This window comes from Lissotriton vulgaris, chromosome 12, assembly GCF_964263255.1.
Source record: "Lissotriton vulgaris chromosome 12, aLisVul1.2, whole genome shotgun sequence".
Classification (NCBI taxonomy): Eukaryota; Metazoa; Chordata; class Amphibia; order Caudata; family Salamandridae; genus Lissotriton; species Lissotriton vulgaris.
In genome coordinates this window covers 21,204,258-21,226,795 of record NC_141700.1, presented here as the reverse complement: position 1 = coordinate 21,226,795, position 22,538 = coordinate 21,204,258, and the positions used below count along the sequence as shown (strand labels likewise).

At 47.7% G+C, this 22,538-nt stretch overlaps 2 protein-coding genes across 5 annotated transcripts in view; both read left to right on the top strand.

Annotated features, from left to right (window-relative positions):
• Positions 1-5,469, top strand: part of LOC147673086 (spindlin-W-like) — a 94,844-nt gene extending 89,375 nt beyond the window's left edge. For all 3 annotated transcript variants that reach the window (XM_086946777.1, XM_086946775.1, XM_086946776.1), the window contains exon 5: positions 1,202-5,469. In XM_086946777.1, coding sequence (XP_086802903.1) covers positions 1,202-1,416 — 215 coding nt within the window. In that variant the 3' untranslated portion in view covers positions 1,417-5,469. The remainder of the gene's footprint in view (positions 1-1,201) is intronic.
• Positions 5,470-6,341: 872 nt separating this feature from the next.
• The window catches only part of LOC147673085 (spindlin-W-like), a 40,844-nt gene continuing 24,647 nt past the window's right edge, over positions 6,342-22,538 (top strand). For both annotated transcript variants that reach the window (XR_015302596.1, XM_086946780.1), the window contains exon 1: positions 6,342-10,006. The gene's annotated coding sequence lies outside the window, so the exon portion shown is untranslated. The remainder of the gene's footprint in view (positions 10,007-22,538) is intronic.

Genomic DNA, 22,538 nt, shown 5'->3' with positions numbered 1-22,538 from the left:
ACCAGTTCTTCTGTGGGCTCTTTAGTTTGTGTCTTGGACGGTGGAATTCTTTGTTTCTATTATCACACTAAACAGACGGAAATTAGGCCCTTTTGTAAAGTTAAATATTAACCTTTTACATGGAAAGGTTTCAGCTTGGCTTGCCGTAGAATTTGTGCCATCTTATATTTGCCTTGATACACTCCTATGTTCTGCGCCAGCCACTCCTGACTTGACGTTGATATTATTCATGCAGCAACGCCGTAAAGCAGGACTGTACAGTTCAAGCTTTGAGACCTATTTGTGCTTTATGGTGCTGGGATCCAGGGCTTACTGGATTCAGCAACACCAGCATCTTTGGATTCGTGAGTGACCTGCACACCACCTTCCTGTCATCCTGCTCCTCATAAGTAGAGTGGTCAAGTGGTACTTCTCAATAAAGCTCCGTTTTTAACATTCCTGACCAATTTGTGGACTTGGTAAAGGTTTGAGAAAGTGTTGTTTATTTTAGAGTTAGCCAGCAAAAGAAGTTCCTGCAAGAATACTACGTTTGCAGGTAATAAAAGTCACCTACTGGTGTTACTGTTGAATTGAGGTGCACTTTAAAAGGTTCACAGCTTCGGATATTTGTTTCTTTGTGCTCTGGTATGATGCCATCTTATCACCACTGGAGCCATAACCCTTTTATTTTAGTTACTGTGTGGCAAATGATATCATGTTATACAGTTTCTTGTTCTGTATGTCCCTGTAAATGCTTCAGAGGGCTAGGAAGCAGGAGAAACCCACTAAACATGGTGTACCAAAAGTTGTTCAATCTGACTGGGATCATTCCCCAATGACACCCATTTTTCGAGGCTTGGACTGTTGTGCTGTTGCTTAATCTAGTTTAAAAATCTCATAATTGTACTTGTACCCAATAGAACCGGTTCTATAATAACCAAAATACATCAATAATCACTACTCATACGATTATCTTTTGAAGCGTGTTTAAGCTGGACCTTCGGTGGCGATCTGATGTCATGTTTGGTGGTGTGTATTCGACGCATTGCGTAGATTTAATTTGTTTTAGAACCTTAGTGTTGCAGCTTTCCAGCAACTCCTTCCAAGAATCAAAACACATGGGGTGTGCAAATAGTCAGTGGGTGTTCTAAAACTCCAAAATAAAGCAACCTTGTCCTTATGGGGGCTTGCAATCATTTATTATTCCTTCTTTTCGTTTCAGAAAACAAGTTTCTGCTGCCGCCAGACCGGGGATCTTCTGACGTGGAAGAGGAAGAGGAGAGCCTGGCTGGCAAGCCAGTAGAATATGTTAATGAGAAAGGAGTAAAAAAGACTGGAATGTTTATCTACCAGGTCCCAGCCAAGCCCACTGTGTACTTCATCAAATTCAATGATGACTTTCACATCTATGTCTATGACCTTGTTAAAACTTACTGAAAAGAGGAGTCAAGAGTTGGGCACAATATGGAAGAGCCTTAGCTTGAAATTGATAGATCTGGGCTTAGAAAAGACTGATCTCACCCCGGTCTTATGAGGGGCTACTCCAAAGTTGGGGGATAGTAGATTGTTGTTTCCCATTTGAGCTCTTTTTTCAAATTTCCTTTGAGACATACGTCTGTGTTCAAGAACCCATTTAAGCTGGGTTTTTTCACATTTCTTTTGCACCTTACCTCTGTGTTTGAGTCCCATTTGAGATCCTGGTTTCTAAAATTCATTTGGGACATAGGTCTGCGTTCAAGTCCTCTTGTCCTGAAGAGAGTAACAATCAGTTAAACTGCAGGTAAAAGTTAGCCTGCATGTGTTGTGGAGTATTGGGGGTAGATTTTGTGGCTGCTCGTGCCATTCACAGCGACTCCGATGTGTTTGCTCTAACAATGGTCAATGTTCTGAAACTGAGAACAAGCATTCGATAGTTGCAGCCTGTGACCTTCATCCCCATACATGAAAACAAATGTACACACGTGCTTTAAGAGTAACTTCCTGTTTATTATGAGATCTAGTTTGAGGTGTCTCTGTTTTGCATGTCGCTTTATGCAACAGGAAATAAGTGTTAAGTGGTTACTAAGTGAGGTGGTTCTGGTCCTCTCCATCATTCTCCACCAGGATACTGACTTTACTCAAACCCAAAGAATCAGTGACTTGCAGCAATCGCCAACAGAAAGAGTGATGGTGTGTGTATTCCACCACAGTCAATAGTCTACAAAGGCCTTAAACTGTGATTCGGAGTATTAGGAATTGGGGGCGTGGGAAACAGGAAAAAAGCTTTTTTTCTTTCAATGACTACTTGAGTCCCTGTCGTACATCGAGGCACTGGTGGTGTGTGTGTCCCAGCTACTCAGGTGAATAGAAGGGTCAGTGTGTGCCGCATTGGCTATTTGCTAGTGCTTTCTACTGTATTGTTAATACAAAAGCACGTCTTAGCAGAGCTGGCAGCCGGGTCACTGGACTAGCTCTTGGCTTTCATCTCGCTCATTGTGTAATGCACAGATCTAATGCTGTGCGAGGGCAACTATGTAGAAGTTTGCTCTGAAATGTGCCATGTTCATGTGTTTGTTTGGATCAATCTTCATGCAGGTGAGTTATACAAATGCATTTCATACAACCTCTTATACCTTTGGAGGATGTGGTAGCATCATTCCATTGATTTTTCTTTGGCAAACATTTAAAGCTATCCTAAACAACCCCTACCTCTTAGCACTGTGAATCTGCGTGGGAAATGTGTTTACAGCCTGCCAGTGTTCCAGAAAGATAATTTAACCAATGGTGGTCTTCACTGTCTGTTATCCCCACATTTAATAGTGAATAAAGCATAGGAATCACCTATTACTTCATACTCTACGTAGATCACTAGTGAAATAGGAATACAGTGAATTCAGCAGGAATGTTAAACTTCCTTCTCTGTCCAAAGAGGTTTTGACTCCCAGATTGTGTTGTAGTTGTGACTTGCATCTCTGTGCATATAAACTAAAATGTTAGGAAAAGGAAAATACTTATGTGCACAGTTTACTTGTATGGGTGAGTGAGCGACAGTGTTTTTCTGTTGGATAGTCCATATGAGAGTTGAGCGATACTTAAGGGTTAAACCCACCTTTCCATGATGGTAACGGTATAGATCAAGCAGACTGGCTTGTACGGGGGGAGTTCTCACTGACTGCGCCTGGGTTGGTACGAGATGTAGAATATTGGTTTCATTTCATAGTTTTGGATATCCAGTGATTAGTACTGTTTTAGTTTGCCACATGCCCACTGTCCGTCATTAAAACGATGTACAGCTATACCATAAGTCATACAATTTGATCTTGTCCTCTCGCTTCCAACATACAATTTACTGTACAAGGGGTGTCGGGAGATCTCGCTGTATAAATTTGAGGCATTCGCTCCTAGCCAAAACCACCATTTACGTACGTCCTAGGAAATGATGCCAGTAATTCCTGTTACTTTACGGTAAAGCACCAGTTTAAGTTCACCCTAGTAATGATATGTTTTGTCAGGGAAGAGTTCAGTTCGATCACAATGATCATCTTGTGGCCAGACAGCTGTAGCGTTGTCTCTGCTGCTTCCTCTCCTCCAGGAGGAGAGGTGAACTCTTATCAGTTTCCTGTAAAGGTGCCTCACTATGGAAACTCAGAAGGGCTTTTGTGTGTTGTGATTGTGTGGTATTGCTTGTCATTCCATCAGTGTTTGAGTTTATAGAACTGGAACTGCATAGATCGGTTATGCACTCCTGCTAAGAGCTGTCATTGGTTAATAACTTGAGCGTGTTTCTGAGCAGACCGTTCCAGTGTCTGTAATTACTTGCACTCAGACTCTTGCCTGGGGCTGGGGGCCTGTGAAAATACTGTGCTCTAAGACCGATATTTCTTAAATAGCCTCTCAAAGCTGAACATATTGTTCGTTGGAGGCTGGTGTGATTGCACGTGTGGCCTTTATCTAGTATTCAATCCTTCAGATTCAGCTGCCCTTTGCCCTGATGTAATGGGACAGTGTGGAAGCTCCTGGCTACGAAGCAACACATGGTTATAGTGGTGGCTCGGTGAGTGGACACCTTAACCTATGTAAATCTGGTTCAGGCTAAAACTAAGGTGTTTGGTTTTGGAAGAATGGTCAGTAGCTTGGGTGAATCCCCACTTCATAGTAAAGCACATCCCAGCATTGAAATGGCAAATTATTTTTCTTTCCTTTTTACTTTCTACATTTGTAGACTTGCCCATGGTCAGACTACTGACGAAAATAGTGCAGTATATGGAAGGAGACTCGTGGTTTCAGTCTCGTGTACTGGTGGTCTCCTTAGAGGCAAGATCAAGCATATCCAGGTTCCTAGAGGTGGAGTGTTGGAGGCCAAAGAGGTGAACTTAAAACATTATAGAATGCACTTTAAACTGACACAGGCCTCCGATTCTGCAAGGGACAGAGTGGTGTCTTTTTTTTTTTTTACCCAGTTTTTTGCCTCATTGTTGCTACACCTCCGCCTCCTTGAATACATTGGGGAAATTTGAGATGAATTTCTTAGCCCCCAAAACATGAACTCCCTCTCCCTTTTCCAGGGCTTCTCTACCGGGGTGGGTCAGGACAAAACTGTGTAAACAATGTCTTTTGGGGATTCGTAGCACAAGTTATGAGGTAGCACCTGATTTGACCTGCTCCCTCTTTCCTGGGTTTGTACATTTTCCTATTCCTTCTTTGAGTCTGGAGCTTCTCTTTGCTGTGTCCACACCGAGCAAGAGTTTTTTCCCCCCTCTTCCTTCTAATCATTGCCTCAGTGTCTGGAGAAGCACTGGGTAGGACTATCCTTCTCCCTCTACCCCAGATTTGTAGGAGTGTAAGGATGCCTTCTATAATCATACCAAGCTCAGATCCAGTTTTGATTCTAGAGTGTTGATGAATGGTGGCTTGCAGATAGCTTGCATTGTAAAGCTAGTACCACTTCAGCTTTAGCGCAGTATTACCAGTGCACGGAGGACATGGACAGGGCCTGGTCTTGAGCCATTTGTTATGAAGCCCGTGGGTGAAGTCATGTCAGGTGACCTGAAGCTCTTATATGTACTCCTAGTGCACTATATTCACTCCCCTCCCCCCACCCTGTAAGATCCTCAGGGCGGTACCATCATTCTAGCTACCTGGTCTTAACTACACCCACTGCCAAAGAGTTGTTGACCCCCTGCCAGTCACTCTGCTGTGGATAGAAGCTTTGCTAACAAACTCATGGAGGAGAAGCAAGTGTGAAAAAGAAGGTACAGTATTGGAAGTATCCATCCGCTTCTTGTTTTTGGGGTACTGCCATCTCTGCAGCGACGCTGAATAAAGAAGAAGCTTGAGCTGTGTTTATGAATGACCTGTCCCTTTACATAGCCTGTTACGCACAAGTGCAGTTGCTTTCCCTTGTGGTTGGTGCAAGTATTGCATCGCTGTTAAAGTTCTCTTGAAATATGTTAATGCGCTGTTAGATCAGCTAAGACTTGCAATTAAAAACAGCATTTTTGTTTCTTAAAAGAGGACTTTGTTGTTTTTATTTCATCGAGTGGAGTTAGTGAATAGTAATCGTTTGTGTGGTGAACACTCAGAGACATTATCAACTCGTCTTTTCTCACGGCCAGTATTCCCGCCAGCTGGAAGCAAGCATGGGTTTCTCCCATTATAAAGAAACCCACACTTGACCCTAACTTACCTGAAAACTTCAGGCCCATTTCTCTACTTCCTTGGCCAGCCAAAGTGGCGGAAGCCCATGTTAACTCCACCTTGACCAATTTTTTGGTGTCTAACTCCATTCTAGACAGGTCGCAACATGGCTTCCGGGCCGGGCACAGCACCGAAACAGCCCTCCTGAGTGTTATTGAACATCTCCGGACTATACTAGACTCAGGAGGAACGGCAGCACTGATTCTTTTAGATCTCAGTGCTGCCTTCGATACGGTTTCCCACAAGGTGCTGTTGTCCAGACTAGAGGAAGTAGGGGTCTCTGGTCAAGCTCTTGGCTGTTTCAAGGCTTTCCTGTCTGATAGATCCTTCAGGGTCTCCATCCCACCATATCTCTCCAAGGAATGTCCCGTTGAACAGGGAGTACCTCAGGGGTCTGCCCTCAGCCCCACCCTGTTCAATATTTATGTCCTACCTCTGGCAGAGGTAGCCAGGAAGCGCGGGCTTTTACTGGTGTCCTATGCTGACGATACCCAGCTGGTGGTAGCATTAAAAGACGAGAGCGGCCTGAGTGCGCTGAATTTTAAACAGACTCTCGCAGATATCACCAGCTGGATGTCATCAAACTACCTCCAACTCAATGCCGGCAAGACGGAGGTCTTGCTGTTAGGTAAAGATACTACGGCCTGGGGAAATAATTGGTGGCCTGAGACTCTGGATCAACCACCTGTGCCCAAAAATGTGGTAAAAAACTTAGGAGTATGGGTGGATTCTGCTTTGAATTTTACCCATCATACTAAAAAAGTGGCGGGCACCTGTTTCGGAATTTTGCGAAACCTTCGGCCTATCTTAAAATACTTTGTACCACCAATTGGCGGGTATGGTGATCAATCAGCAATTCTCTTGCGGTTGGACTATGCTAGTTCCTTGCTGATGGGAACTAACGTAGCCGAGAAAGCCAGATTACAGCGAGTCCAAAACGCCGCCGCAAGAGCTCTGACGGGCCTTCCCCGCAACAAATCTGTCACTACTACCCTCAAGAGTCTACATTGGCTCCCTGTAGAAAAGAGGATCCATTTTAAAACCTTATGCCTTGCTTTTAAAATTCTGAAACTTGCTTCCCTCCCCCCTATGCTATGTCCACTCCGCTCATCTTACGTCCCTCGACGCACTCTACGGTCGGAGGGACAGAACCTGGCCATTATTCCCCGCATTAAATTAAGTCGAATGGGCGGTCGCTCATTTAGATACCTTGCGGCTAAGCTCTGGAATGGACTCCCAGCTCAGATTCGTGAGATGAAGGATCTTCTATCCTTCAGAAAAGCTATAAAAACCCACCTCTTCTGTTAGTTATGTTGTGTCACCTGCAGTCTACATCTTCAGCAGTCTCTTCTGGACATAGACAGCTAGCGCCGGGACGCCCCTTGGCTGGGGCAGCCGTGCGCTATACAAACATTTATAACATAACATAATAGTAGCATTGGAACAAGGGAACTATCTGACTTCCTTGTGGAGCTTTACCAAATCGTCTTCACTATTGGCTATTTCGGTGCTACAGTGATAGTAGCAGCTCTGCTACTGCACCTGAGCCGGACCTATGGCACTATGCCCATCTTAGCACTGGGATTTCATGTGTTGCTCTTCGTGCATCTTCTAATTCTACCCTTCAGCCTGTGCTGCTGCTCTAGTATGTAACCTGTGCTATTCTTGTTGTTCCAACAGGGACCTATTCTGTCCTACTCTATTCTGAGTTAGATTCTGGAACGACGTATAGGGTCTATTAGTGAACCTCTGACCTGAGGACCTTATCAAGATCGGTATTAGGGTCTTGACACACAGATCTTCCAAGGTGCATAAACTTTGCACCCACACATGCTCTTATGTCCAAAACCCACACCACCTTCTTAACCAGAATTCTCATAACAAACCCCCTTTGCACCATTATTCCGTCTACTAACCCCCTTGTCGCTGCTGCACAAAGGTTAGTGGGAATACAAAAGTGTAAAAAATGTGCAACTTTCCAGAGAATTAAAGCAATCAGTTTTCTACTATTTTCCCAGGTACTACTTCTATTGTCCAGTGTTACAGAGAAATACTGGTTACTTTTTATATTCCCATTACCCTTTTCAACAGGACCCTCCTTCATTCTAAATGTATCCCGCCAGCTTTACAGTCAGTTAGCTGTGTTTCTTTGGGGTAATTCTGTTGTGCATAATATTCACTCTGAAAGTGTCTCTTGTACTGTTGTATAAAGAGTGTGTCTGTGAATCCCAGAGAGACTCCTGATAAAACATAGTTATGCTGATTTACCAAAAAGCAAAGTCTTTATTTTCTTTCTGGGGTAATTATTCGCCACTCTGTCAGGGTAAAGAAGTATCCTCAGCTCTGAGATCTTCTGCCACCTCTCGCTAGATAATCTAAACTTGGGGACATCCAGCCAATCGAGGATGAACAAAGGTTAAGATAACAAGCAATGGTAAATGCATTAGGTTTCGCCTATGTGTTTAATAATAAGCTGGTTTTTGTTGCAAGTTGTAGCTTGCTGAGTAGTTGTACAGTATAAGTTACAGAAAGTCTGTTAAAGTGTTATGACTTGTTTATGTAGAAATGCAATATATTGTGCTGTTACTAATGGTACAGTGCGGGTAAGAAATGGCAACATTTTGAAAAATTAAATAAAAGAGGGAAATACATTGATTTAATAGCAATATTAGGTGTTTAGAGGAGTTCTGACAGCTTTTGGGCCCGGTGCTACTGCACCTGCTACTCTATTCAAATAATGGCCCTGTTGTCTGCAAGATAACCACACTTGTGGTTGCCTGTTTAGTAGTAAAATAAAGTAGTAAAATAGCTCTTGTATATTAACTTTATTTTTAACATGCAGTTTCTATTACAACATTTAGAATTTGATCATAATGACCAAATAGATTAGGTTGAAAAAAATCTATCTGATAATGCCTTCAAAGTGCAAAGAAAGGTACTGAGGCATGTATAGGAAATGTCACAAATGTGCTAAAGCATCTGCTTTACACAACTAAGTAATAAAAAGCAAGCATTCTAGCATACTGTTAGAAGCTGTCTGCCTTTTCTGTGGGAAGAGATCTGGACAGTGAATGGAACATAAGCAGTGTGAACAGCTTTAGTAGAAGTATCATATAATGCTTGTAGCCAGAGGAAGTTAAAAACAAAAAAGTTCCACACAAAACGAATGAACACCGTAATTTAGCAATAGGGTCTGATAAGAAACCCCTTTTAAGAAATATTAAATAAAAGAGATTTCACAAGCACAACGGTCTGAAAATCCTTTGATTTGTTATGGCAAGGAAAAACAAGATTGGTGTTGCGATTTATCAGGTAGTGTGTTCTGCACAGCATCCTTTTCTCAAGATGCCAGGCAAATTAGTGGATTTGGACGGAAATTAAATCCTATTTTGTTAGCAGCTGTATTCTGAATATGTTTACTGACTTTCTTAGAAGTCCCAAGTAAACACAACTATAAAGCTGGATGCTTTCATCTATTAATGCATTCAGTATTAAAATTTTATGGACAGGGTATACGAGTGAGAATTTTATGAAATGGTTGAGGTAAAACAAAATACGTAGGTGAGATTCATTTTGATTTGTTATCTCTGAGCCACGATGCCAAGAATAGGTCCCAAGTGTTGAGGTTGTTGTGGAAAAGCAAAAGCTCCATCTTGGACGGATTTATCTGACTGCACATTTCATTCATCCACCAGGGAGAGGTCTTCTCGGTGTGAATTAGCCTCACTACCCGGCAAATCCAGCAGTAGGTGTGTGCGGTGTACATAAATGAAGAAGTGAAACTCCATTTGCTGCAGAAGCCGAGCCAAAAGTGTTAACTAAGGTAAACTCATTGTCTGAGCTCAATAGTGGGTGAATACTCTGCTGTTGGAAAGGAATTTCCCCAATGGATGGAAGGATATGGGCGTCAGCTCACCAAACATGGAGGACCTTGCAACAGCCCAGCACACAGCAACTTAACGTTGAGGCCCTGCGGGAGTCAGTCATGGAAGGTCTACCACTTTGGAGCCCATAAAGTACGCCACTCCTTGAGATAATGAAAGTTGTTGCACCTCAAGGGAAGCTCACAGTCACACCATCACTGAAGGCAAGAATGCTTTGTTCATGACCCGTTCCCCCGTGCTGTGGAAGCCACCCAATTACCATCAGTAGGTAGAGCAGATTGCCCTCTTGAAAAACTTACCATTGGAACCTCTGGTCCCTGCTCCCAGACTTGCCTAGCCCCCAGCTTTACCCTGACGTCTTCTGCACCAGTGGCATCCGACACCATTGCCTTGTTTGTGCTGATACTAGAAGCTCTGGACTGAGACCAGTGGGCTCTGAGGTGCAAGCCCTCATCAGCCAATGAAAGGTAGGTGCATCTATTTCTTATGGTGGTGGGACAGTGGTTTGGACCACCAACATGTGAGTTAGTTCCAAATACTGAAACCAAGTCATTGCAAAACAAGTTTTTAGTTTGTCTTTATCTTTAAAAAGTAACCTTACGCAACCTTCACTTGAGAATTCAAAGTTAACTATGTTTATTTTGTTTTGCGCCTATGCACTATAATACTGTTTGTGGTAGAACTCAGGCCAAATGTTCGAGACTTCTGGTTTTCACTGCTTATCTTAGTTTTATGTTCGGTTTATTTTGCTTATGTATTGGAAATCAACAAATTAAAAATGTAAACCATACAGAAACCATTTATGATTCAAACTTTTAGAAGTAGTACAATTGTTTGTGCATATTAAAGTACTTTTCCCTTACGAAATAGCACTGGCTAGACCTTGATCTTGTTAGCAGGTGTTGTGTAAAATTTATTTTGAGTGTCCACACAGCCGACCTACTGGGTCTGCCTGGAGAGAGTTACGTGCCAAATAAGAATAACCGGTTATCCAGTGTGGGGTTCAGTAACACTCTGTGTGAAGAATGGGAGTGATCAACATCTCCAACTGATGAAACAGGATCATCACCAGTAACCCTTGACTGCCTTGGTCAACACAATCGGGCTGAATCAGTCTCCTGGACAGACCAGAAGTATGACACTGCAACTGATAGAGAAACACAGGTTCGCAATTCTGTGACAATTTGCTTTCTATCTTTAGTATCCACCTGGAGATCGCAATTGCTGATAATAGGCCATCACATGCATAAGGGGGGAGTGCAGCTACCCCTACTTATCCAGGGAATACGACCAGCTTGGATCAATGCTTGCTTCGTAAGAAGAAAAGCTGCTGCCAAACCATTACCAAAGAAACTAGTCAAGTGGTTTGCAGTGGTGGCCTTCCCTTTTAGGCATCTGGGATCTGTTCAACATCAGAATGTGAATTTGCCTGATGGTTAGCACAGGAATATAGAGGTGCCTATGCCATCCATCACACAGACTGTCCATGGCTGGCAAAGACCCAAGCCTGGCACTGGGTCTAAAAAGCATAGGCACTCTCATTTGTGATGCACCACAGCATCGCCCACAAAGGTAGCCCCAGGTACTCGAGTCTTAAGTTTGGCAATTCTTGGGGCTATTTGTCGATCAGGCTGTCACCTCATCACAGAGTGGGCCGGGGTCAACTGGACAAAGGGAGCCACTGGGAAAAAGATGAAATGACAAAGGAAGGGTAGGGATAAACCAAGACACAAGGAGATAGAGAGAGGGAATACTAACTGATCCATTGGAAGAGGAGGGGTGAGCAAGGGTAAAAATATATAATAGATAAAGATGAGGAGTAAGGTGTAAAATAATAATATAGCTGGTGCCTGCCCATTCCTACATTTTTCAACTTAATAGCAACAGTTCTGAACCAGCTTGGGCATGCAGAGTAATTAAACTGAAGCTATGAAGGTTAAGTCATCATAATGTGTAAGGAGAGAGGCAGAAGCAATAAAAGTAACAGAAGGATTCCTTGACGGCAATCTGGGATGGACTAATTTCCAGCTGGAAGCATACAGATCCATTCTCCATCTGCCATTCTGTTAGAGACAACTGAGCTGATGCTGGTTGACTGGGTCTGCCTTGGGTTGTATTGCAGGTTAGCTCCAGGAGAGTACAGGACACTCTTGGGTGGCATGGGGTCTATAACCTCACTTCCATCCTGCCTCTTCCGAGCTGGTACATAAATACTGACTTAGGCCTATGTCATTTCTGTCAACTGTGGAGCTCATTTGATTGAGTAAAACTCTGTTATCTCACTCCATCCTTTAGAGCCCCAGAGCTTCAAGTGTAGGTCAACAAATGTATCATTAGAAACACCACAGCACAGAAGGTGAGATGCTACTACTGGGTGTTGTCACCGTTTCAGAAGTACAAATCTCAGAGGCATGTGATCAGTCCACCCTAAAATCACACGAGGCAGGTTTGTCTGCAGCACAATGTATTTGCCGGTGACAGCCTAATTTTGCTAGCGTTCAAGCATTTAACTCAAAATGCTGGTGACTTGAGGGCGATTATTTTAGACCCAACAAAGGTTTTTCCAAGGATACAGATTTATGCATTTGTCTGCTGTCTCCAAAATGCGGACCACCCTTCCTTAAGCCAGTGCGAGAGGTTGCTCTGCCTTTGCTGAAGTACCCAGTGCCAGGGGCTGGGCTTCCCAGAGATAGGTGTGACCCTGGACACCCAAGTGCAGACGTCAAAGGCCTGGTCACTCAGGTAATACTCTCATCCCTGGAGCTCAGTGCCCAGTTTCCCAGAGGTCCCTCTGCACCTGGGGCCCCTTGGGCTGGCCAGGTCTGTTGTAGTCAATCTAGCCCTGAAATGTATTATGCCGGGGTAAGCATATGGGCCTCCCTGTGCCAGAGGATGCGTCTCCAAGAGACTCCTGTATACCTGGAAGTCCCTGTAGGTGTGCTAGGTCTCTCTGTGGTCGATCTACCGCTGGAGCTTCTTATGCCTGATGCGGGGAGGGCTTCCAGAGGATGCTCTGCCTCCGAAGTTCCCTGTGCCAGGGGCTCTGTGTTGCAGAGGTCACTCTGCGCCTGGTGCTTCCTGTGCCAGAGGCTGGTGCTACACAGATTGTTCTCCTTGAGCTCCCGGGGCTTGGTCTCCCAGAGGCGCATCTGCCCCAGGGGTTCACTGTGCTAAAGGCTGGGTTTCCCAGAGGTCAGTTTGCGCTTGCTGCTCCCTATGTCGCCCCATAATCTCCTAATAGTTCATCTTCCCTGGCCCGTATGCCTTGGGGGAGGGAGTCTGCCAGAGGTCACCCTCCCCATCTCTATGCCAGTCAGCCAGTATTACTCTTCCCCTAGATTTACTTGGGCCTATGGGGAAGGAACCTTCCAGAGGACACTGCCCCCCCATCCTCCCTGTGCCAGTCACCCAGTGACCCACTGGAACTCCAGATGCCAAAGAGGAAGGGGTCTCCCTGGACCTCCCGGAGCCAGTCAGAAAGTGTTTAATCTGCCTGTGGACCCCCTCTCTGATGCCTAGGGGCAGAGTTACCCCCCCCCCCCTCGTTCTCCCTATGCCAGTCTGCAGGTGGTTCATCTCCCTGTGGAAACCCCGATGCCTCGGGGTCTTCCAGGGCAAGCACTCCCCTTGTGCTCACTCTGCGGAAGGGTGGGCCTCTCAGGGCCCTCACTCCCTCGAGGGTCCTCTGCCGGGCCCTGACTGTCATGGGTTGTGTAGTGTTCGGGAGACTGGAAGAGTCCATGTCTCCTCTAAAGTTGGGGGTGGTCCTGTTGACCATCTCTCCCCCCCCCCCCCCGCAACGTAACAAAAGTGTGTCGGCTGAGCGTACGCCAGCGCGATGTAAGAAGAGTTAAATAGCCCGGGGGACCCTGGGCGTGGCAGTTAAGAACTGATCACTACCATAACAGTGTCTTCTGTGTCTCATTGTTAGTACGCACTAGGCCCCCTAGCCAGGACACTACATGGCGACATGGTTGGCGCGGCTGCCTGCTGCCCGCCTCCCCTCTCACTCACCGTGCTCCGCGCTGTCGCCCGGTGTGAGCGCCCATTGTCGCGCTCTGGCCCCATGGCCTGGCCCGCGCCCCTGCCGTGTCTGCCTACTGCTCCCAAGGTGTCAACGTCCTGGCGGCCTGCTGACGGCCTAAGATCTGCCTCGGTCCTCCACAGCTCAAATACGCCTGCTGTGTGGAGCGCCTGCTGGTTCATCGCGAGCGCACACGAGAGTGCCCTGGACTCCCGCCCGTGCCCGCAGCGCTCCCAGCGTCGGCAGACTCCTGACGTCACCACCGCGGAAACAATAAGGCGTGTGCTCGAGCCCTGCTGCCCCCGCCTACTGGCCCTCTGCGAACCTTCCAGGGCCTCAGCCTGAGCGCCGCAAGCATGCACTCCACTAAGGCCGCTGCCGCTGGTCTCTACCCACGTGGCCTGCAGACGCTAGAGCCCCCACTGCCTGCTGTGCTGCTCTGTCGGCCCGGACGCCCTGCTGCCTCTGCCTCGCTGCCCTCAGTGTGGCTGCATACTCCTGGGGTTTTGCTCACCCCCAGCCTTGCCGATCCACGAGTGCCTCCCAGGCTGCCTGCTCACACCGCCTGCCCCGACTCCTCAGCGCTGGGCCCAACCACCACACCCCTGCAGCCTGTCCTGGCCTCCTTCAGTTCTCTCTCACCACCTGAACCACGCCGCTGCACCCAGCGCCACAGAGTGATTACGCCGCCCTGCAGTTGCACACTCCAGTGATCTCCAGTTGCCGCCCCACAGCTTGCAGGCATGTCGTCCATCCCGCCTCTGGAGCCTTTCACCATCACCGGACCGCCACTGTCTCAGGCTGCACGATGGAAGGCATGGGTAGAGAGGTTAGAGACCTTCTTTGATGCTGCAAACATCCCGGCCCGAGACGGAGACCCATGCTCCTCCACCTAGGTGGCGCAGCGATCCACAAGATCGCGAAGACTGTCCGCGAGGCTGGGCCCCCCGAGAAATTATGCCTCCATGCGCGATGCCATCACCGCACATTTTGAGCCCTACGCTAGCCCAGATTATGAACGCTTTCTTCTTCGCCAGACGAAACCGCTTTCGGATGAGTCTGTAGATGTGTTTTACGCCCGCCTTGAGGACCTAGCCAGCACCTGCACCCTTCCTGATGAAGACGACGAGATCCGAGCGCAATTCATGCAAGGCTGCATCTCCACTAAGTTACGCTAGCGTGTCCTACAAGAGCACAACATGCTAATGAGGGATATCCTTACTCTAGGATGCTCCAAAGAACTATCCAAGGCCAGAGCGGCCCACATGGAGACCAAATCCTCAGTGGTCGTCAAGGAGGAACCGGTCTGCGTTGTCCGCACCGAAACCCGTGACTCCCGTCAACGGCCCAGAAGACCTTCAGCCTACAGCTCAAAACAAAGCCCCGTCTCTGCGGATGGTGTGGCGCCCCCCTCCCACATGACGGCGCCTGCCCAGCCCAAGGAAAACCCTGCAGTGCATGAGGAAAACTCAATCATTTTTCCAAAGTCTGCCGCTCGAAACTGCAGCGACGACCACAAGGCACTCCTCGCCACGTGCAAGCTCTCAAGCCGCTCCCAGATGACTCCTCAAGCGGCGACATGGACGAAGACTCCACTGTGCATGTGGTACACATGCTACATGCCCTCTCGAGCTCCCCGCAGGCTGCTCCCATGTGCACCATCAGAGTGCAAAACCACCCGGTTGCAGCGCTCAGACACCGGTGCGACCATCAACCTCATGGCCGCCAGCGCCTACAGGCTCTAGCCCAACCTGCCAGCCCTCCGCAACACCAATGTCCAAGTGTACGCCTTCGGCACACGCACGCCGCTCCGGATCTGTGGTGTTTTTCAGGCCGATCTATCTCATGACCAGATCAATCAGCGGACCAAAGTCTACGTCTCGCAAGAGGGAGCTGGATCCTGACTCAGTTGACGCACAGCACAGGACCTTCGTCCCATCCACTTTGCATTCACTGTGATGGCCCATGGTCTAGAACGCCTGCTGTCCGAGTTCACGCCCCTCTTTGATGGGATTGGATGCCTCAAAGGACCGGCCATCAAGCTGCATATAGACAAGTCGGTAGCCCCGATTGCCCTCAGGCACAGGAGGGTGGCCTTCCACCTCCGCCCCAAGGTCGAAGCGGAGCTCCGTCTGCTGGAAGCGAATGGAATAATCGAGCGAGTGCACGCCCCACCCTGTGGGTGTCTCCCATCGTGGTCACGAGGAAACCGAAGCAGCCTGACGCAGTCCGCATCTGTGTGGACATGCAGGTCCGGAACCTTGCAATCAAGCGAGAGCGCCATTTGACACCCACGGTGGATGACATCATTGGCGAGCTGGCAGGGTCCAAATGGTTCTCGAAGATGGACCTCCGCTCCGGGTACCACCAGATCCCTCTGCACCCGGAATCTCGCTCAATCACCACCTTCTCCACACACGCCGGTTTCTGGCGCTACGCACGCCTCAATTTCGGAATCTCGAGCGCAGCTGAGGTGTTCCAGAACATCATCAAGACCGTCCTGCGAGGGGTGAAAGGGATGCTCAACGTGAGCGACGATATCCTGGTTCACGCCCCATCCCTGAAAGAGCACGTTGTCCGCCTGACAGACTCGGACGTGAGTCCCTTGCTCACTTTGCCACTGGATTCAAGCAAGCTGGGCTGAATACAGCTAGAATGCCAGAAACCGTTCCTCGGAAGCTTGTTTCCGGTCCAGGGAAGACATGGCTTGGCAGTTCGGGCTGGACTGTTCCCATGAGGCACAGGGTCCGACTGATTTGCATATAGCCATGTCTGAACTGGGGTGGCAGAGTGGGCTAAAGAACGGTGATGGATTAAACCCAGATCTTTTGACTGGGTGTGAGTGTTTGATTGATTCAGATGCTCCGTCCATCACCCCCCCGCCCCCTTTTGTACCGCCATCCCTGAAAGAGCACGTCGTCCGCCTGACAGCAGTATTCGCCCGCCTTCGCGATTGTGGCCTGACCCTGCACAGAGAAAAGTGTGAGTTCCTACGACCTGACATCAGCTTCTTTGAATACAGTTTCTCGGACCAAGGCGTCTGGCCGGACTAGACAAAAGTAAAAGATGTCCAGGATGCACCAGCCCCTACATCCGTGTCTGGTGTCCGCAGCTTTTTGGGCATGGTCACCTACTGTGGACGCTTAATCAGGAACCTATCGGATCTGACTGGTCCTCTGCATGACCTCACTAAGACCACCACTCCCTGGACCTGGGGTTTAGAGCAGGAGACTGCATTCAAGCAAACTAAGGCAGCGCTGTCCGCAGACACCACACTCGTCTACTTTGACCCGCGACACGACTCCCAGCTAGTAGTCGACGCCAGCCCCACAGGCCTCGGCGCGGTTCGTGCTCATCTACAAGACTGTGGCGAGTGGGCACCTGTCGCCTACGCAAGGCGGACTCACACACCCACCGAGCAGCGGTATTCGCAAATTGAAAAGGAAGCCAGTGCGATCCTGTGGGGGTGCCTCCATTTTCATATATACCTGTATGGCCACCCATTCACAGTCATCATGGACCACAAAACCACTGATTCCACTGTTCCAAGGCTCATCGTCTCGCCCTCCTCCCACAAATCGAAAAGTGGATCCTGCAACTTCAGGAGTTCCAACTCACTGTGGAGTACCAACCTGGCACCCGGAAGACTGCTAACTTCTCCCTGAAGCTCCCAGAAGCAGCTGAAGCGGCCGCCACAGAGGACTTCGTGAGGTTAGTAGTGGAACGATCCTGGCCCCTGCTGATGTCCCTACAAGAGGTCATCGCAGCCCCAAAAGACGATGACTGCCTCCAAATCACCATCCAAGCAGTCAACTCAGACGACTGGAGACTCCTGCAGAACCAGTCACCTCGGAGAACGGAGACAGCCCAAGCAACCCTGAAAGACCTTCACCAAGTCCGGCACAAACTGTCTGTGTCCACCGAAGGCTGCCTGCTACGAGGCCCTCGCCTTGTCCTGCCGCAGAGCCTGACTAGACAAGTGGCTCTTCTTGTTCCCAGGCCTAAATCAACAGATAGCAGTCGTTCAACACTGTCCAGTGTGCCTCGCACTGAGCCTGTCTGACAAACCAGCGTCTGTCATCACAGAACCCGCTCCAAGCTCCCCGAGGGAGAGAGTGACTGCCGACTTTGGCAGCCTACCTGGCGGAAAGAACATGTTCGTGGTGGTAGACGACTTCTCCCGATATCCCGAAGTAGAGTTTGTCATGTCAACGTCAGCAGTGGAAATAAACCAGAAACTCAAGAAACTAATGGCAACTCATGGACTTTTTGGTGAGATCCGGACAGGTAACGGTCCACTGTTTACCAGTGCAGAGCTGACGGATTACCTTGCATCCCATAAAGTGAAGCACCAAAGAATCACACCGAGATGGCCGCAAGCCAATGGTGAAGTAGAGCGACTGATGCGCACTTTGAATAAAACAATACAAATTACCCTGGCAGATGGAGTTAACCTGTGCAGGCAATGTACCAGTTTCTCCGTGAGTACCGACTCACGCCTCATTGCACACCGGGCATCTCCCCGTGTCAGCTGTGCTTTGAAATGAAATGAAAAATTATATTTATATAGCGCGCACATACCCTAAGGCCTCGCAGCGCTTGAACTGAATAGTGTGGTGAGCAGATAGCAAGGTTAACACATTTTGGCGAACAGGTAAGTTTTTAATGTCTTCCTAAAGACCATCAGATTGCTGATTTCCCGCATATTCGGCGGGAGCGAATTCCACATCTTAGCTGCTAAGTGTGAAAACGCCCGGCCTCCCCAGCGAGCCTTATTGACTTTAGTTGTCGTGGCAAGATGAAGGACGCTGGAACGAAGGGTTCTCGACGGAATGTAAGGTACGACCAAAGGGCGCAGGATGGCTGGACCTGTTCGGTGAAAAGCTTTGTGCACAATGCACATAGCTTTAAAGTGCATTCTGGCAGCTATTGGGAGCCAGTGGAGTTCTTTCAAGGCCTTCCTTGCTGATTGCCCGCGAGGGATGCCAAACAAGAGTCGAGCAGCACAGTTTTGCGTAACTTGGAGTCTGTTGATCACTGCTGCCGGGGCTCCCAGATATAATGCATTTCCATAATCCAGGCGGGAGAGTATCAAGGCCTGAACCATGATTCTCCTCGCCTGGAAAGGAAGCAATGGGAGAATCTTCCGGAGCATTCTCAACAGACCAATGCAGGTGGAAGCAGTTTTAGTGGCCTGCACAGAAAAATCCAATGCTTTATCAAGCCAGACTCCGAGGCTTTTGATGTGGGGTTTCGGCAAGGGAGGAGCACCAAGGACACCCGGGCCAGATGGGAACCAGAATGGTCGGTGCGGAATTGCCCAGTAGCATAATCTCCGTCTTCTCCCCGTTGAGTCTGAGACATGAGGAATGCATCCACTTGGCTACTGCCTCTAGACAGGGCCCTAAGGTGTTGGATGAACCCTCTGTGTGATCCAAGGAGACCATCAGTTGGGTATCATCCGCGTAGGTGATAATACGCACACCGAAGGGCTGTACTATCCCTGCCAGAGGACTCATGTAGACATTAAAGAGCGGGCCATGACTGACTCCATACCACATCACCCAACATGGGCGGAAACACCCAACCCCCTGAAACAGTCCGACGCTGACGTGAACTGAACAACAAAGCAGCATCAGTGAAGAGACATGCTAAGGAGAGTCCGATTGTTGTCGGTGATGGAGTGTTGGTACGGGACCGCCATCCTGGTGGAAAGTTCCGCTTACCCTTCGAGCTTCACCCCTGGCTGGTTACAGCGGTAAAAGGCACCATGGTGACAGCTCAGAGAGGACACGAGACAGTAACACGCAATGCGTCTTTCTTCAAAAGAGTCCCTTTTGGTGATGACTATTGTTGTAATCCCATCTTGTTTATGTGCGCTAAGATATGTGGTTATTATTATTGTTAGACATTACCAATGGTATGTTCCTTTTCCCCCCTTCCTCCCACTCTGCTATTGTTTGGCCCATTGGAATGTTGGTAGGGCGTTTGACATAGAACGTTCACTGAGGTGAGCGCAGTGCGAGAGACCAGACGTTAATAAACTCAGCTCTCCTGAATCATCGTGTGGCTGGTTATTATCCAACAAATTGGCGACGGGGCTGCGCGGGGGGCAGTTCTGGTCTTCCCCCGTTTATTCAGCACTGCTGTGAACCACGACGCCGAGGTCAAGTAACCGTGAGTCTTATGTGACATGCGAACTGTGTTTGCTGACGAGTTATTTATGGAGCCCAGCGTCCTTTTTCTTTCCGTGAGGCTCTTTACTCGTTCATGAAGAGGTTACGCTTTTATAAATTCCTGGCGTTGTGGTAATCCTAATCACCTGGCGAATAGTATAAAATGTCCAGCAAGGGGTGCCATATGCAGAAAATGCAACAAGAGGGGACACTTCACCAAGGTGTGTCATGATATAAAGAAAGAAATGACCCATATGATTTGGGATGATGAGGAACCAAGGGAGGATATTGTGTTTATGGTTAATGAATTGTTGGAAAATACTGGATGTAGCTATCCAGAATGTGAAATATTGCTTGATGGTGTGGCGTATAGAGTTTATGCGGATTCTTGTTCACCGTACACTCTTATAGATGAAACCACGTTCAAGACCAAGTCTGTTGACAAAGTTTATGAAGTCTTGCCCACTGACATCAACCCGGGTGGTTATAACCATGACACCATACCTGTGGTAGGAATGATCATTATGCACATCAGATTTAAAGATAGAGCTACTGTGGGTAAAGTGTATCTAACCAAGAAAGGTTCGTGCTTACTGGGATGGAGACATCAAAAGGACCTAGGCATAAGATTAGACCCCAACGCCTCAGAACCTGTCTATTTGATTGAGCAACCCAATATCGGTAATGAGGTGTGTGAAGAGTTCCCTGAAGTATTCTCCAGTGAGTTAGGCTTGTTAAAGGGATTCCTTCATAAAATAAAACTTAAAAAACATTGCAAGCCCACGGTACACAGAGCCAGATTAGTGCCATTGGTGGTGAGAGATTCCCTGAAAAAGGAGTTGGAGAAATTGGAGTCCTTGGGGGTGATTGAAAAAATTGAGAGTTCTGAGTGGTTAGCCCCCATTGTGGTCGCTTCCAAAGGTGGTGGCAAAGGGATTCGTTTGTGTGTGGATCTTAGGGATCTCAACGCCAACATCTGGGTAGAGAGGCATCCTCTCCCTAGAATAAATGAGATGCTCAGTGTCATAAAGGGTGCCAAATTTTTCAGTGTATTGGATCTCTCGGCGGCATACCACCAGGTTGCCCTCCATCCGGAGTCCAAGAACCTTACCTCTTTCATTACGCCATTCGGAGCATACCAGTATAATCGTATGCCGAAAGGCATCCGGTGAAGGGATAAAACCAAAAACCAGTTTGGTAGATGCTGTATCCCTTGCTCCCTCTCCGTCTACTAAAGAGGAGGTCAGATCCTTCCTGGGTTTGGTTGAGTACATGAGCAAGTTTGTGGAGAATTTCTCTAGTCACACAAGCAACATGAGAGAACTCCTAAAGAAAAATTGCACTTTTAAGTGGTGTGAGGAGTGCAAGAAGGAATTTAAGTACATTAAGGCAGCCATCGCAAGAGCACCCACTTTGGGGATGTTCGATCCTAATGAAAAGACCACTCTTACTACAGATGCTAGCAGCAAGGGCCTAGGGGCGTCCCTCACTCAAACCAATGGTGGATGCGAAAGGGTCATTGCGTTCGCTTCCAGAACACTTAAGGACCCTGAATCCAATTACTCCACCATTGAGAGGGAAGCCTTAGCGTGTTACTGGGCTATAATCCATTTTAAATTCTTCCTGTGGGGTATCCCTTTCACACTAAGGTCTGACCATAAACCATTGATTCCCCTATTCTCAACTAAGAATTTGGAGAGAGCCACTCCACGTATCGCCAAATGGGTACTGGCATTACAAGGGTACAATTTCACAATGTGTTACGTGGCTGGTGAGAAAAATACCATTGCAGATTGTATGTCTAGGTTGCCCATAAAAGGTGAAGACAATGTAAGTGAGCCACCAGATGAAACTATACTTGCGGTGGAACTTCCAGCCATTGGTAAAGAGGAATGGAAGAATGATTCCCAAAATGACCCAGAATTAAAGGATCTTATGAAATTTGTTGAGAAAGGGTGGCCTGAGCACAATAGAGAGTTAGCTGAGAACCTCAGACCTTATTGGTCTGTGAAGAATGAAATATCCAGCATGAATGGTCAGCTGTGGAGAGGGAACAAGGTCATTCCCCCGGTTGGAATGAGAAACAGGATCATTGTGCTTGCACATGAGGGTCATCCAGGAAGAAGTATGACAAAGAGTAAAGTGAGACAACACTATTGGTTCCCAGGTATGGATGGGTTGGTAGAAAGCATGGTCAAAGATTGTGAAGCGTGTGGCAGAAGTGACAAATCAAAAGTTGTACACAAAGCCCCCCTTATTCCTATAGAGGTTCCCAGTAAACCGTGGGACAAGTTGGGACTTGACATAATTGGGCCCATGAATTTCCTCAGAGCCAACCAGAGATTCATGTTTGTGATTATAGACTACCATTCACATTGGATCAGCACCAAGTTTGTCCACTCTATAACCACTCAGGATATGATAGAATTCCTGAAGGAAATATTCGCTACAGAAGGTATCCCCAGTTCCCTAGTGACAGACAATGGGGTCCAATTTACGTCAGAAGTCATGAAAAAGTTTTTGTCTGATTTAGCCATCTCACACATAAGAACACCCCTTTACTGTCCCAAGGCTAACGGTATGGTGGAGAGGGCAAACAGGATGGTGAAGAGTTCTATTCAAATGGCTGTTACTATGTGTGAACCAGTAGAGGAGGCAGTGAGGAAAACACTGTGGTCATATCATTCTGCCCCTAATGCAGTGACAGGGGTGTCTCCATTTGTGTCCCTCAAAGGGAGAAACCCTGGGTCCAAGCTTAACCCTAATTGGTTGAATGGGAACAGTCCTGTGTGGGTGGAC